The 11,180-nt window shown below is 32.8% G+C and overlaps 2 protein-coding genes and 1 long non-coding RNA gene across 5 annotated transcripts; 1 reads left to right on the top strand and 2 right to left on the bottom strand.

Moving 5' to 3' along the window:
* Positions 1–249: 249 nt before the first annotated feature.
* On the bottom strand, positions 250–1,283 carry LOC129939906 (uncharacterized). Of its 2 annotated transcripts, XR_008780583.1 has the most exons (3): positions 590–1,283; positions 439–519; positions 250–373 (listed from the first exon to the last, which is right to left on the bottom strand). It is a non-coding gene; the product is annotated as an uncharacterized LOC129939906 (long non-coding RNA). The 2 variants fall into 2 exon arrangements; XR_008780582.1 differs by having other exon boundaries at positions 439–1,283.
* Positions 1,284–1,304: 21 nt separating this feature from the next.
* Positions 1,305–2,334, top strand: LOC129947881 (uncharacterized). Its single transcript, XM_056058634.1, has 3 exons — positions 1,305–1,428; positions 1,496–1,682; positions 1,741–2,334. Exons 1-3 carry the CDS (start codon positions 1,409–1,411, stop codon positions 2,332–2,334), a joined length of 801 nt encoding a protein of 266 aa, XP_055914609.1. The 5' UTR covers positions 1,305–1,408.
* Positions 2,335–2,490: 156 nt separating this feature from the next.
* On the bottom strand, positions 2,491–3,325 carry LOC129941817 (putative nuclease HARBI1). 2 transcript variants are annotated; one of them, XM_056050550.1, is made up of 3 exons: positions 3,120–3,325; positions 2,927–3,068; positions 2,491–2,869 (listed from the first exon to the last, which is right to left on the bottom strand). In XM_056050550.1, exons 1-3 carry the CDS (start codon positions 3,285–3,287, stop codon positions 2,502–2,504), a joined length of 678 nt encoding a protein of 225 aa, XP_055906525.1. In that variant the 5' UTR covers positions 3,288–3,325; the 3' UTR covers positions 2,491–2,501. The 2 variants fall into 2 exon arrangements, with proteins under 2 accessions (XP_055906525.1, XP_055906524.1); XM_056050549.1 differs by having other exon boundaries at positions 2,927–3,325.
* Between the last annotated feature and the right edge of the window lie 7,855 nt (positions 3,326–11,180).

Here is an 11,180-nt window from a genome sequence, read left to right as displayed (position 1 = left end):
CATTGGTGAAAAATGTGATGAATGTTCACCAAGGAATTCACTTTGCAAAATTGAACGCCTTTTTCATAAATGAATATTGACCAGTGGTTTCCTTAGGGAAGCCAATGTAACTCATTCACTAATGCAAATTGACCTGGTGAAAAATTTCGTGAATGTGCATAAATTAAGTCAATCATGTTTTTACTATCGAATTATTTTTTACTCATACCTAAATCTTTGGATACAAATATTTAAAAAAAAACAGTCATGTAAATTTTATTGATTTTATTGAAAAAAATGCTGCCAATGTGCAGATCCCATTTTTTAGCTGCTCCGTGGTGACACACAAACGTTTAATGTCCGCTCTCATTTCGTCTATCATATCTTGTTGATTCTATACAAAATGTAAAGCAGATATATAGAAATTTAATTTAATAAAATAATAATAGTTATAATTACCGTTTTCTTAAAAATCCGCCTTGGCTGCTTTGTGGGTGAAAATTCAATGGAGTCCATTGCCGACTGTTTAGATCCGGAAGCCTTTAGAAAAAGAGCAAAAACATAGGATTAGATAATTGTAGAAAGGGATTTGTAATTTAAATAAAATTACCTGAATATTTTCCTTGTCCATTTGAACACAATTACCTACCAATTTACCTAAATATTCACTTTTTTACGCTTATAATTTATTTTTTAAACTCTTTTTAATAATTTGAAGCTTTACTCACTTGTTGACACTATGAACAATGGAATTCAACTGAAAAACAGTTTCTCGGAAAAACAACAATGCTTTCAAAACAAATCACTTACCCCGAACACTGCGCGTTGTTGTTGGAAATAAATTTGTTTCTAAGCAAACCAGGCTGAGGATCGAGAATCGAAGTTTTATGATATGTAAAAAACCCGATCGTTGCAATCCTTCAACCATGCGTCGCCATCACCGTCGGTCGTTGTTGTTGGAAATAACTTTGTTTCTCGAAGCAAACCAGGCTGACGAACGGGAACGGCAATTTTTTATTGTATGTAAAAAACCCGAGCATTGAAATTCTAAAACTGAAGCCAATCTCCGTATCATTCAGTGGCAGGTAGAGAAGAAAAAGGCAAATATAAACAAAAACAAAACACCCATCTCGTGCTTCATATCGGGAATGAAATATTTTACAAGGAAAAAGATAGGGTGGATTGTATAATCATAGCAAAAACGCAATGCCTTTCAGTAAGGATTTCATTGCATGCTATTCCTCAATGATTCGAGTAGCTGATTTCCTTGGCGATTTCACACAAAATTTTCATTGGTGAGCAAATTTCCTACTGGGTTGGTCTCACTCTATTGTCGTTATCGAATGTTCGTTAATTTGAACGTCATTCGAGTTATTTTTTGTCGAACGTTCATATTGTGTGAGAAAAGGTCGAAGCTTATGCAAAAGAAATGTCGGAAAATAAAACAATGTAAGTACATATGTTTATTTCATTTCTTTTATAAAATAACATGAATCAATGAATTTTTTTTATTCAGCTGCAAGAGAACTAATAAAAATCAGTTCGAAAAGCTAGTCGAACTGATGGAATCGAACCCAAATCTAGCGAGAGGTGTTGGAGAGTTTGGTTCTTCCAAAAAAAACCAAAAGGAATATTGGGACCAATTTGCTACAACCCTCAACTCACTTGGGCCACCTACTCGTGATGGAAAAGAATGGCACAAGGTAATGTGAATTTGAAAAAAAAAAAACTTTCCGAATAAAATTGGTATTCATTCAACAGGTTTGGCTGGATTATAAGCTCAAAATCAAAAGGAAACTTTCGATGAATAAAGCCGAAGTGGTGGCAACTGGTGGAGGTAAATACTCTCAAGTTTCCTTAACACCTTTGGAACAAGCTGTGGATGAGCTGCTTGGACTTGAGCAAGCTGTAAGGCCAGAAGGTATGTGCTTTGGTTCATCTCACCAAATTTCAGAGGACTTAATTATCGGCTTACAAGACATTGAAGTGCTCAACGAAAAAGACCCTGGTGAAGCCGATACACAAAAATCACCACCGCCCCCACTAACAGCAATGAAAAGAACCACAATGAATGAAAATTCTGAAAAAGAACGCCTTCGCTTGTTACAAGGCCAAACTGCAACACAGACAGAGTTGGTAAAAATCGAAAAAGAAAAGTTAAGTTTTCTGTCCGACATCGCCAGATTTTCCAGAAAAAGCTACGAAATTCAAAGAGAGAAGCTTGCTCTATTAAAAGCAGCAGAAAAAAGGAAAGAAAAAGAAAATTTCGATAAAAACCGTCGCCATGCTGAGTATCTGGAAATGGAAACGAAAAAGCACAAATTGGAGATGCTTAAATTTAATTTAAAAAATTAAAATAATTTTTTTTCCTTGTACTTTTCTTATAGTTATAAATGAATTCTTTTCCTTTTTTTCTTGTTAATAAAGAGTTACGACTTAATTTTTAAATCAAATATATTTTTTATTATTTATGAAAGCAAAATAAACTTGAACTTGAATTTCAACCCAATGTTGTTTTTTATTTACAGAGATTCCATTATTTGATTTCTTCTGCGTTCGGCTTCAGCACTGCTTGGAGTTTCGAGTTGTATTCCTTCTGTTGGTAAAGATATTTCCTCTTCTACAATCTCGGGATCTGTAACTCGGTATTTTATACAAATGTTATGCAAGGCACAGCATGCATTCACAATTTGTTTTGCCTTTGAAGGAGCGTAATGCATTTTCCTTTCATTTAAAAGACAGCGAAATCGACTCTTAAGAACGCCAATAGTCCTTTCTATTATATTTCTGCCTTTGGCGTGTTGCTTATTGAATAAAGACTGCCTTGAACCGGAACTTACGTTTCTGAAAGGAGTGAGCAAACAAGACGATAGTGGGTAACCGGCGTCTCCTAAAAATAAGAAGAAATTGTTGAACGACGAAATAAAAATAAAAATATAAATACTACCAAGGAACATTGAACGTTCTCCTCTTTGGTACCACGTTTCAAGAACTGACTTAAGATTACTGCAGTTCCATACAAAGGAATCATGGGTCGATCCAGGATATCTTGCGTCAACATAACGAATACACATGTTATGGTCACACGCCTTAAAAACTTGCATTAAAAAACAAAAGCTATTCTCAAGGAAAACACTTACTATCATTGCGTTTAAACTGTAATATCCTTTTCGGTTAAGATACTGATGACGTAACTCAATCGGAGCAACGATTCCTATATGGGTCCCGTCAACACATCCAATTACTCCTGGTAACCTGGACGTTGAAAAAAAATAGTTTCGTGCATTTTGTGTCTCATCGGATGACATGTTGAGACTGATCCAGGTTGGACATAATTTGTCTTCGATTGCACACACAACTTCTTTTAATACTATGGACACCGAGGATTGTCACAGGCCTAAGTCAAAATCATTTCCTACGCTGCTTTGATAACTCCCACTAGCAAAAAATCTAAGGGCACAAGCTAATTTTAGTACAGCAGGGATTGAAGAGGTGCTTGCATTTTTAAATTGGCCTTCCAACTTGTTTAATACGAAAACAAACGCTTCCTTATTCAGTCGAAAATATGATCTGAAACTTAAGGAATTTATTAGAATTAAAAGAACTTCCTGCACAAAATATTGTTTCTACTTACAGATGATTAGGGAGTTCCAATACATTAGAGTTGTCTCGAATATTCTTGCGCAGTCGAAGTATTCTTACTTTGTTTCTGTTATTTTCGTTTTCTCCAAAAAACAAATCTATATTGCTTATCATTTTGGTTTATTTTGTAATTTTATTAAATACTCGTATGAAAATTATCAATTAATGAACACAACAGTTTTTTTGAAATTTCATGAGTTGACGTTTATTATGTCTGTTATTTTTTTTTTTGTATGGTAGCACTGAATTTCGAACTCGAATTGTAAAGTTCGCCAACCGTAATACGTCGAATGGGTTAGTTCGCCAATGAAAACATCTCACGTCGAACGTTCGATTCACCAACCATAATAGGGGCCTTAATTGCAATATTTAGGAATTCATATTCGTAAGCCGACACCTTCTATCATAAACTCTCTTCCTCTCCTCCCCTTCAACAAACGCCCTCGAAATTAAAACTTTATTTCGAACAAGACTGATGCGTCGCTATTAAAAGTTGAGAAAATGATTCATCGAAATCACTCGAAATATGCATCTTTTAAGATAAGAGTTCCAGACTCAATCTTCCATAAACAAAATAATAATATAAAGTCGTCATCCTTTAACCCTTTTCAAGAGACCTGGACAATGCATTATTATCGAAGAGGCAGAGGTAGGCACCAATCGAGCGACTCGGAGAAAGCTGGTGGTGGAATACTATTCGCGATAAAAAACTAGAACACCGTCACCATCCAGCTTTAAATATATCACTGAATATAAAGGTGTGCAATATCCCTAATACATCAAAACTTGAATTCAATTTTAAAAAATGTAACTTTAATGAACTAACTAACTTATTGTGTAATGTTGACTGGAATCAACTGCTCCTAAATCGTAATATTAATGACATGTGTTTTTATTTTTATAGTATTCTTTTTAACTGTTTTTATAATATACTAATACGCCATTACGGAAATCTCGCTATAAATCTAAAACTCCACCATTCTTTGACACTCAATTAAAAAACTTAAAAAATAAAAGAAATAAGGCATGGCTAAAATTTAGTAAAACTAGAGCAGAAGAAGACTTCAGGATTAACTCCGAACTTAAAAATATTTTCATTGACTACTACAATATTCTATACTCTGACTATATTATAAAAATTGAAAATGAATTGAAACAGACCCCAAAAAACTTCTGGTATTTCGTGAAAAGTAAAAGAAAAACTGACGGTTAATAGCGCAACAAGTCTTGACTCCCAAATAATTTCAAATATGTTTGCTAATTTCTTCAAAGATGCTTTCGACTTGCTTCCTTCTTTTTAAATTCCCGATTCGTTCTTTCCAGCCCAAAATTATCCACACCTCTTGACTTGACAATATGTAAGGATTTAATTGTTCGTTGTTTCTCAGAACTTGATGACTGTTCCACCCTGGCCCTGATGGAATACCATCATGTGTTTTAAAAAAATGTGTGTCTCATTTATCGTACCCTCTGTTTGTTTTGTTCAATGAATCTCTTAGAAGCTCAGTTTTCCCACTATTATGGAAAAGTGCATTTATAACTCCCATTCATAAAAAAGAGTTTAAGAATGAAATAACGAATTACCGGCCGATTGACAAACTTTCCGTTATTCCCAAACTATTTGAGTCCATTATCTGTAAGATATTATCCTTTAATTGTAATTCAATTGTATGTAAAAATCAACATGGTTTCGTCCAGAATAAATCAACAATTACAAACCTACTTCACTTCACTTCTTTCTGCCTTGACTCCTTCGAAGATCGTAAGCAAGTAGATTGCGTATTCACAGATTTCAGCAAAGCCTTTGACAAATTGTGTCACAAGACTTTAGTCCATAAACTTAAGGCCTTAGGGTTTAACGACAAATTCTCGACGTGGATCTCGTCTTATCTCAAGAACAGAAGTTATAGCGTTATATTCAGAAATGAATTCTCTGACCAATTTTACGTCAACTCTGGTGTTCCACAGGGTAGCCATTTAGGTCCTTTATTATTTATCTTATATATAAATGACATAACATCCGTTATAAAAAACTCCTCCGTTTTAATATACGCTGATGACAATTAAATTTACAAATCTATTAGTTCAGTTAATGACTGCTCTGAGCTTCAAGAAGATCTTCATAGTTTTAGGGAAATACAAAGCGACTTTTATTGAATATTGACAAATGTAAAACTATGTGTTTTACACGCAAAAAAACAATTATAGATTATAACTATTTATTAGATACTTCCTCCCTTTGTAAGGTTTCCGTTTTCTCTGATTTAGGTGTTATTCTTGACAGTAAATTAACGTTCTGTGACCATTATAACTTTATAGTTAAAAAAGCTAACAAGATTCTAGGTTTTATTAAACGTTTTTTCGTGACTTTCGTGACCCCTACGTCTTAAAACTTTTTTATGCATCATTTGTCAGGCCAATACTTGAACACGGCTGTGTTATATGGTCCATATTGACAGACTTGAAAATATCCAAAAAAGATTCATGCGTTTTTGTCTTCGTTTTCTTCCGTTTTCCCAAATATTCACACCACCTCCTTATTCTCAGAGACTTTTGCTAATAAACCTCCCTACACTTTCACAACATAGACAATATCTCCAATTTTGTTTTATTTTAAAATTAATTAATGGTTCTATTATATTCGCAACAGCTTTGAATCGTCTACATTTTAGCTATAGTCAAACTGGCATAAGAAGACAGATACCTTTATGTCCGATCTTAAGCAGAACTAACTATGGTATGAATAGCCCTTTAAATAAATTGATTTTAGTCTTCAATAAATTTTATAATTTAATTTCATCTATTAATGACAATGTTAAAAGTAAACAATTTAAAGAAAGTTTTTTTAATATGTTATAGTATTTATTTATTTCTATGTTAATTAAAATTTTAAATTAAAATTATGTAAAAAGCTATAAGTTTATATTAACGTTAGATAATTAACGGATTAAATAAATAAATAAATATAAATATGCTTGCCAAATATGTTTGGCTTTAAAAGTTTACTAAAAAAGCCTTGAGTTTCCGCTCATTGTAAACAAAATTTTTGTCGACTCCTTTATTGAATTATTACTTATCTGCGAATAGAATCTTTTAAAACAAGAATATTAACCTAATAAATGTATTTCTTAATTTATGTTTCGTGCTTCTAAAACGGCGATTTATAGAAACTCTATTAAAACAAACAGTCCAGAGGACTCAAATTTCTCGGAAAGAAGGTTTTTTACAAAACAGCTTAAGATAATAAAGTTTGAATATATCAGGCTTCAACTAATTTAATCAACAAACTCTCCTTTGTCAAAAATTCAACACAGAATTTGAAATTGTCATGAAAATGTATTCCATCAAAAAGAATGTTCTTTGTGTCTTCTATAAAAACATATTTCTGTTATATGCTCAGTAAATATTAGATATTATTTGCCAGAATTGAAATGGAAATTAAATCAGAGTCAAATTTGCAAAGACGGATTACCACACTAATATTCACAAGGGAATATCTGTTCTAATATCTATCAGCTCACCTTCTATATCTTATTCGAGTTATGAGTATCTATGCTTTATAAACACTCTTATAAACTTAATTCTCGATACATAATGCATAATAAATAATGTATTCAACAATTCCGCGCAACAATCTTTCTTCTTTTCTTCATCAAAAACGATCGAAACTGAAATATTATGCTGATTTATGTTGATTTTCGAATTTGAGAGAAGATAACAAACAATCCAAACGTTTGTTCCTTGTTATCATATATTTCAAAAAAGTAAATAAAAAGAAAACAAAAATATTAAACATGTGAAGAATTGAAGATACCACCTAATATACAATCAGCATTTACCGAGATGAAATGAAATATTCAACGAATATCTTTCACATACAAAAGTATGTAGATATATTTTATTTGATAAAAAGAAACTTCCATCATATTCAAATCTTCTAAGATAAAGAAAAAAATAAAACTTCTCGAAACGGAACCACCACGCAGATTTGTTATGTTGTTTGTTATCCTTATCAAACGAAAATACCAAACAAACAATATCAACGAGGAAACCTTATACTCACTCTTTCCTTTTTTTTCATCACAGAGAAAACGATTGTTTTGAAAAATTATCTTCATTGTACTTGGAACTCGATATTTGCTAGGTAGAAACAATTTTTAAGGAGTATTACAATGCTTTGATTTCTGAAAACAACCCGTTCACTTTTTTGGATCAGATGTGGAAAAAGTCTTTTTACATCTTAAAGAAATCAATATCTTCAATTGAAGATACGATAATATCTTTGATTACATTAAGCGACCGAAAAGAGAATCTCTTCATTTCTTTTATTTGTAGATACAAGATAGTCAAAGTTGTCGCAGTTGTCCAACCACCCAGGCGCAGCTTTTTAATATAAACAAAGAATAAATATGATTGACACTTTTCCATCAATATTTATAGAGCTAAAGAAGATGAAGATTGTACATCGATGATGACAAGAGTTATACAAGTCAAAAAGATACATTTTCAATTCTCGTATATCCGCTAAGTCAATATCATCTTGCGATATTATGTTCAAATGATGATATCCGACAGATATATAATTGATTTAGTTCTACTTCGTTGGTGGTGTAGTTTGGTGTGGTGTCGTGTTTGTTGACATTCATTCCAATTCAATCAAGCATCTTATAACCATCACCAGGATGGGAAAAGGAGTTCAACGGAACCAATGATGTGATGTGCGATATAAATAGCTTTCGGATGATTAACTTCTAAAGAGATACAGTGAAGCTGGTTGACGAGTTTTTATTGTGTATACCAATCAATTAGAAAGGAAAATGTTGGGGCTTTGAATTTCAGGGTCTTCGTTCTAGAATATTGAACTCAGTCTTGGAATTCCATGTAGAAAATCAGTCGAAAGTGTGTAAACAAAATTGTTTAAATCGCCACATTCGTGTAGTACAGCTACAGAAATAATATCAACAGTACGTCCGAAATTTGAAATTCCAGGAAGTACAGGTATTAGTGTATAATTGTTTGAAGGGAGGAATACAATTGTCTATTTCACAAGAGCACTGCGTTAGAAAGTAATAGTATAATGGTAGACTTATACCACTGTGGTGGAGCCGAATGCGCATCTGCCCAAATATTAAAATTGAACAAAAATTTTTGATCATTATTTCTACACAATTTTTGTATCGCTATTCGGATTGATTGACATGAGAGTGAACATAGAAACTAAAGTCAAAAGCTGAGAAATCATTTATAAAATTAAGCAGTGAGTGTCGGAGACAAAACGGAGCCTTAGGAAACAGCGAATATATTTTGTTAATTTCAGACTTGATGTTATTCAATAACTTAGAAGAGATTCATCGATACTAAAAGCACAAACTTTCGATTAGAGAGCTTGATGTCAAATACTCGAAAGATTTTTTCCACTGTTTCATAAATCATCAAATCATTGCTGGGTATTAAGTAACTTTTTTTCTTCAAGATGTTTTTTAAGTCGATTACTTTAGAGAAGAGGGGCGTAAGTGCTACTGGCCGATTGTTAGAAGAGGAAGGTTTGGCTTCGAAAAAAGTTGAGGTTTAATCAGCGTTGAAAAACTTTTGATATGTCAATGGTCTCTAAATGAGAGTAACGATTGCGAAAGACGAATCGACCCATAAAATATTTTGCACTCTCAAATACATAAGGGGTGATGTTAGCTTACAGCAGCTCCGTTGGCAGGAAAATTGACTTTTTTTGAAGAGCTTACTGGAAGAGTATCATTGAAAATGAGCTTTGTTCGTTGTGTCTCGTTTTTAGAAATAGGCAATAATATTCTTGGCCTAATTTTCTTTGGTTTAGAAATCAAAAAAAAAATATAATCCATATGTCTGTGAGACACTTTATAAGAATACGTAGATTTCACGGATATCCAGCATAACCTTTCAAAATTCTTCAACCCATCTTCCAAAATTTGGAGATTTTTCCTCTCTTCTCTTATTTTTTTTTGAATGAACCTTTAAAATGTTTTAATTTCCGAGTTCTTTGGAAATATTCACATCTTACGCCAGTCTATAAATAGTTTCTACAAATTTAGTTACTTAATTGTCTGTTTCTAAATTGTTTGAATCACTTTAATATGTAACACCATTTCATTTAAAAGGTCTCCACTTATATGTACAAATCAACATTGGTTTGTAAAACAAATCTACAATAACTATTAGCTTATGACAATTATCTACTTTTAGTTTAGATTCATTCGAAAAACACTCAGGTCAATTGCATCTTCAAAGACTTTAGCAAGACGTTTTATAACTTAAACATGAAATTCTTCTTAATAAATTAAATACAATTGGGGTAAGGAACAGTGTCGTTATATGATTTTATCGTGTTTTATAGATCGACTAGCTGACCCGGCAGACTTCGTACTGCCTCAATCGATAAATAAAAGACCTAAACTTTTGTATAAATTCATTTCAAAACAAACAAAAAATTATTTAATTATATTTTTAATAAAGCATGAAGTTTTATTATTATTTTCGGCACTACATTGCTTACTTAAAAAAAAACAAGAGTTTTCCTGAAATACTGGCTATTTATAAGGTCTACATTTTTATTAAGAGACACACGCTGTTATGATACAGTTTGTTAATCTATTAAAAGCTTTCTCAAAAACTATATTTTTTGTTTTGTGGTGCATAAATAAACAAGGAAGACGGTTTTACGACGCGCGAACACGCGACGTGGGATAGTTGAATACGTCATCCATGGTTCATAACGATGTCGACTGATTTAAAGGAAACCAACTGTCCTGGAGGAAAATTCTGAATGGTCGCATTAATCCTCGACATCCTTTTTTTTCGCTGCTCGTTCTCCCAGCTATATCTGGAAAACACGCTGAATAAGCTCCTTTTTTGAATCTGTGATGTGACAGAAATCTGTGGGTAATGTGATGAATCCGGTCGAGGTGTCCATTGCAACTTTATTATTTCCAATATCTTACAATTGCTTCGCAAAACACATTTGCAGCTTCATCATGTTGCAAAAATACTCGCATAATAGATGTTAATTGGAGTGCCTTTCGAAGAATTTAGGCATGCATTTAGTTCATAAGCAACAGTTGATCGGATAAGAACTGGAAGGGCCTGACGAAAATCACCTGACCACAGAATCATTGCCCCACCAAAAATATTTTGGTTGTCACGAAGATCTTTGAATATTATAAATATAAATAGAAAAGGGCTGTTTTTAGGGTTTACACGGAAATTATTCGATTTTTTCTCGCCTTTTAAACCTTCCCTAGACCTCCACGAACATTTCTAGACTAAGATAAGATAAATCCGTTCAGCCGTTCTCGATTTTTAGTGAGACTAACGAACAGCAATTCAGATATTATAGCGTAGTATGTTCAGGAGTAACCTTTCAATTTAAAGTCAATTCTGTTGTACCTCAAAGGAGTCACCTTGGTCCGTTGCTGTTAATTAATGGTTTGCTTTCGGTTTTTGATTATTTTATATCACTAATCTATGCAGAAATTATCAACTTTGCTATTCCGTCCATATAATGATAGAAAGTATTCAACGTAGGTTTT

Source organism: Eupeodes corollae, chromosome 1 (assembly GCF_945859685.1).
Source record: "Eupeodes corollae chromosome 1, idEupCoro1.1, whole genome shotgun sequence".
In the NCBI taxonomy this organism is placed as follows: Eukaryota; Metazoa; Arthropoda; class Insecta; order Diptera; family Syrphidae; genus Eupeodes; species Eupeodes corollae.
The sequence above is the reverse complement of the archived record's forward strand: the minus strand, read 5'-3'. Positions and strand labels throughout refer to the sequence as shown.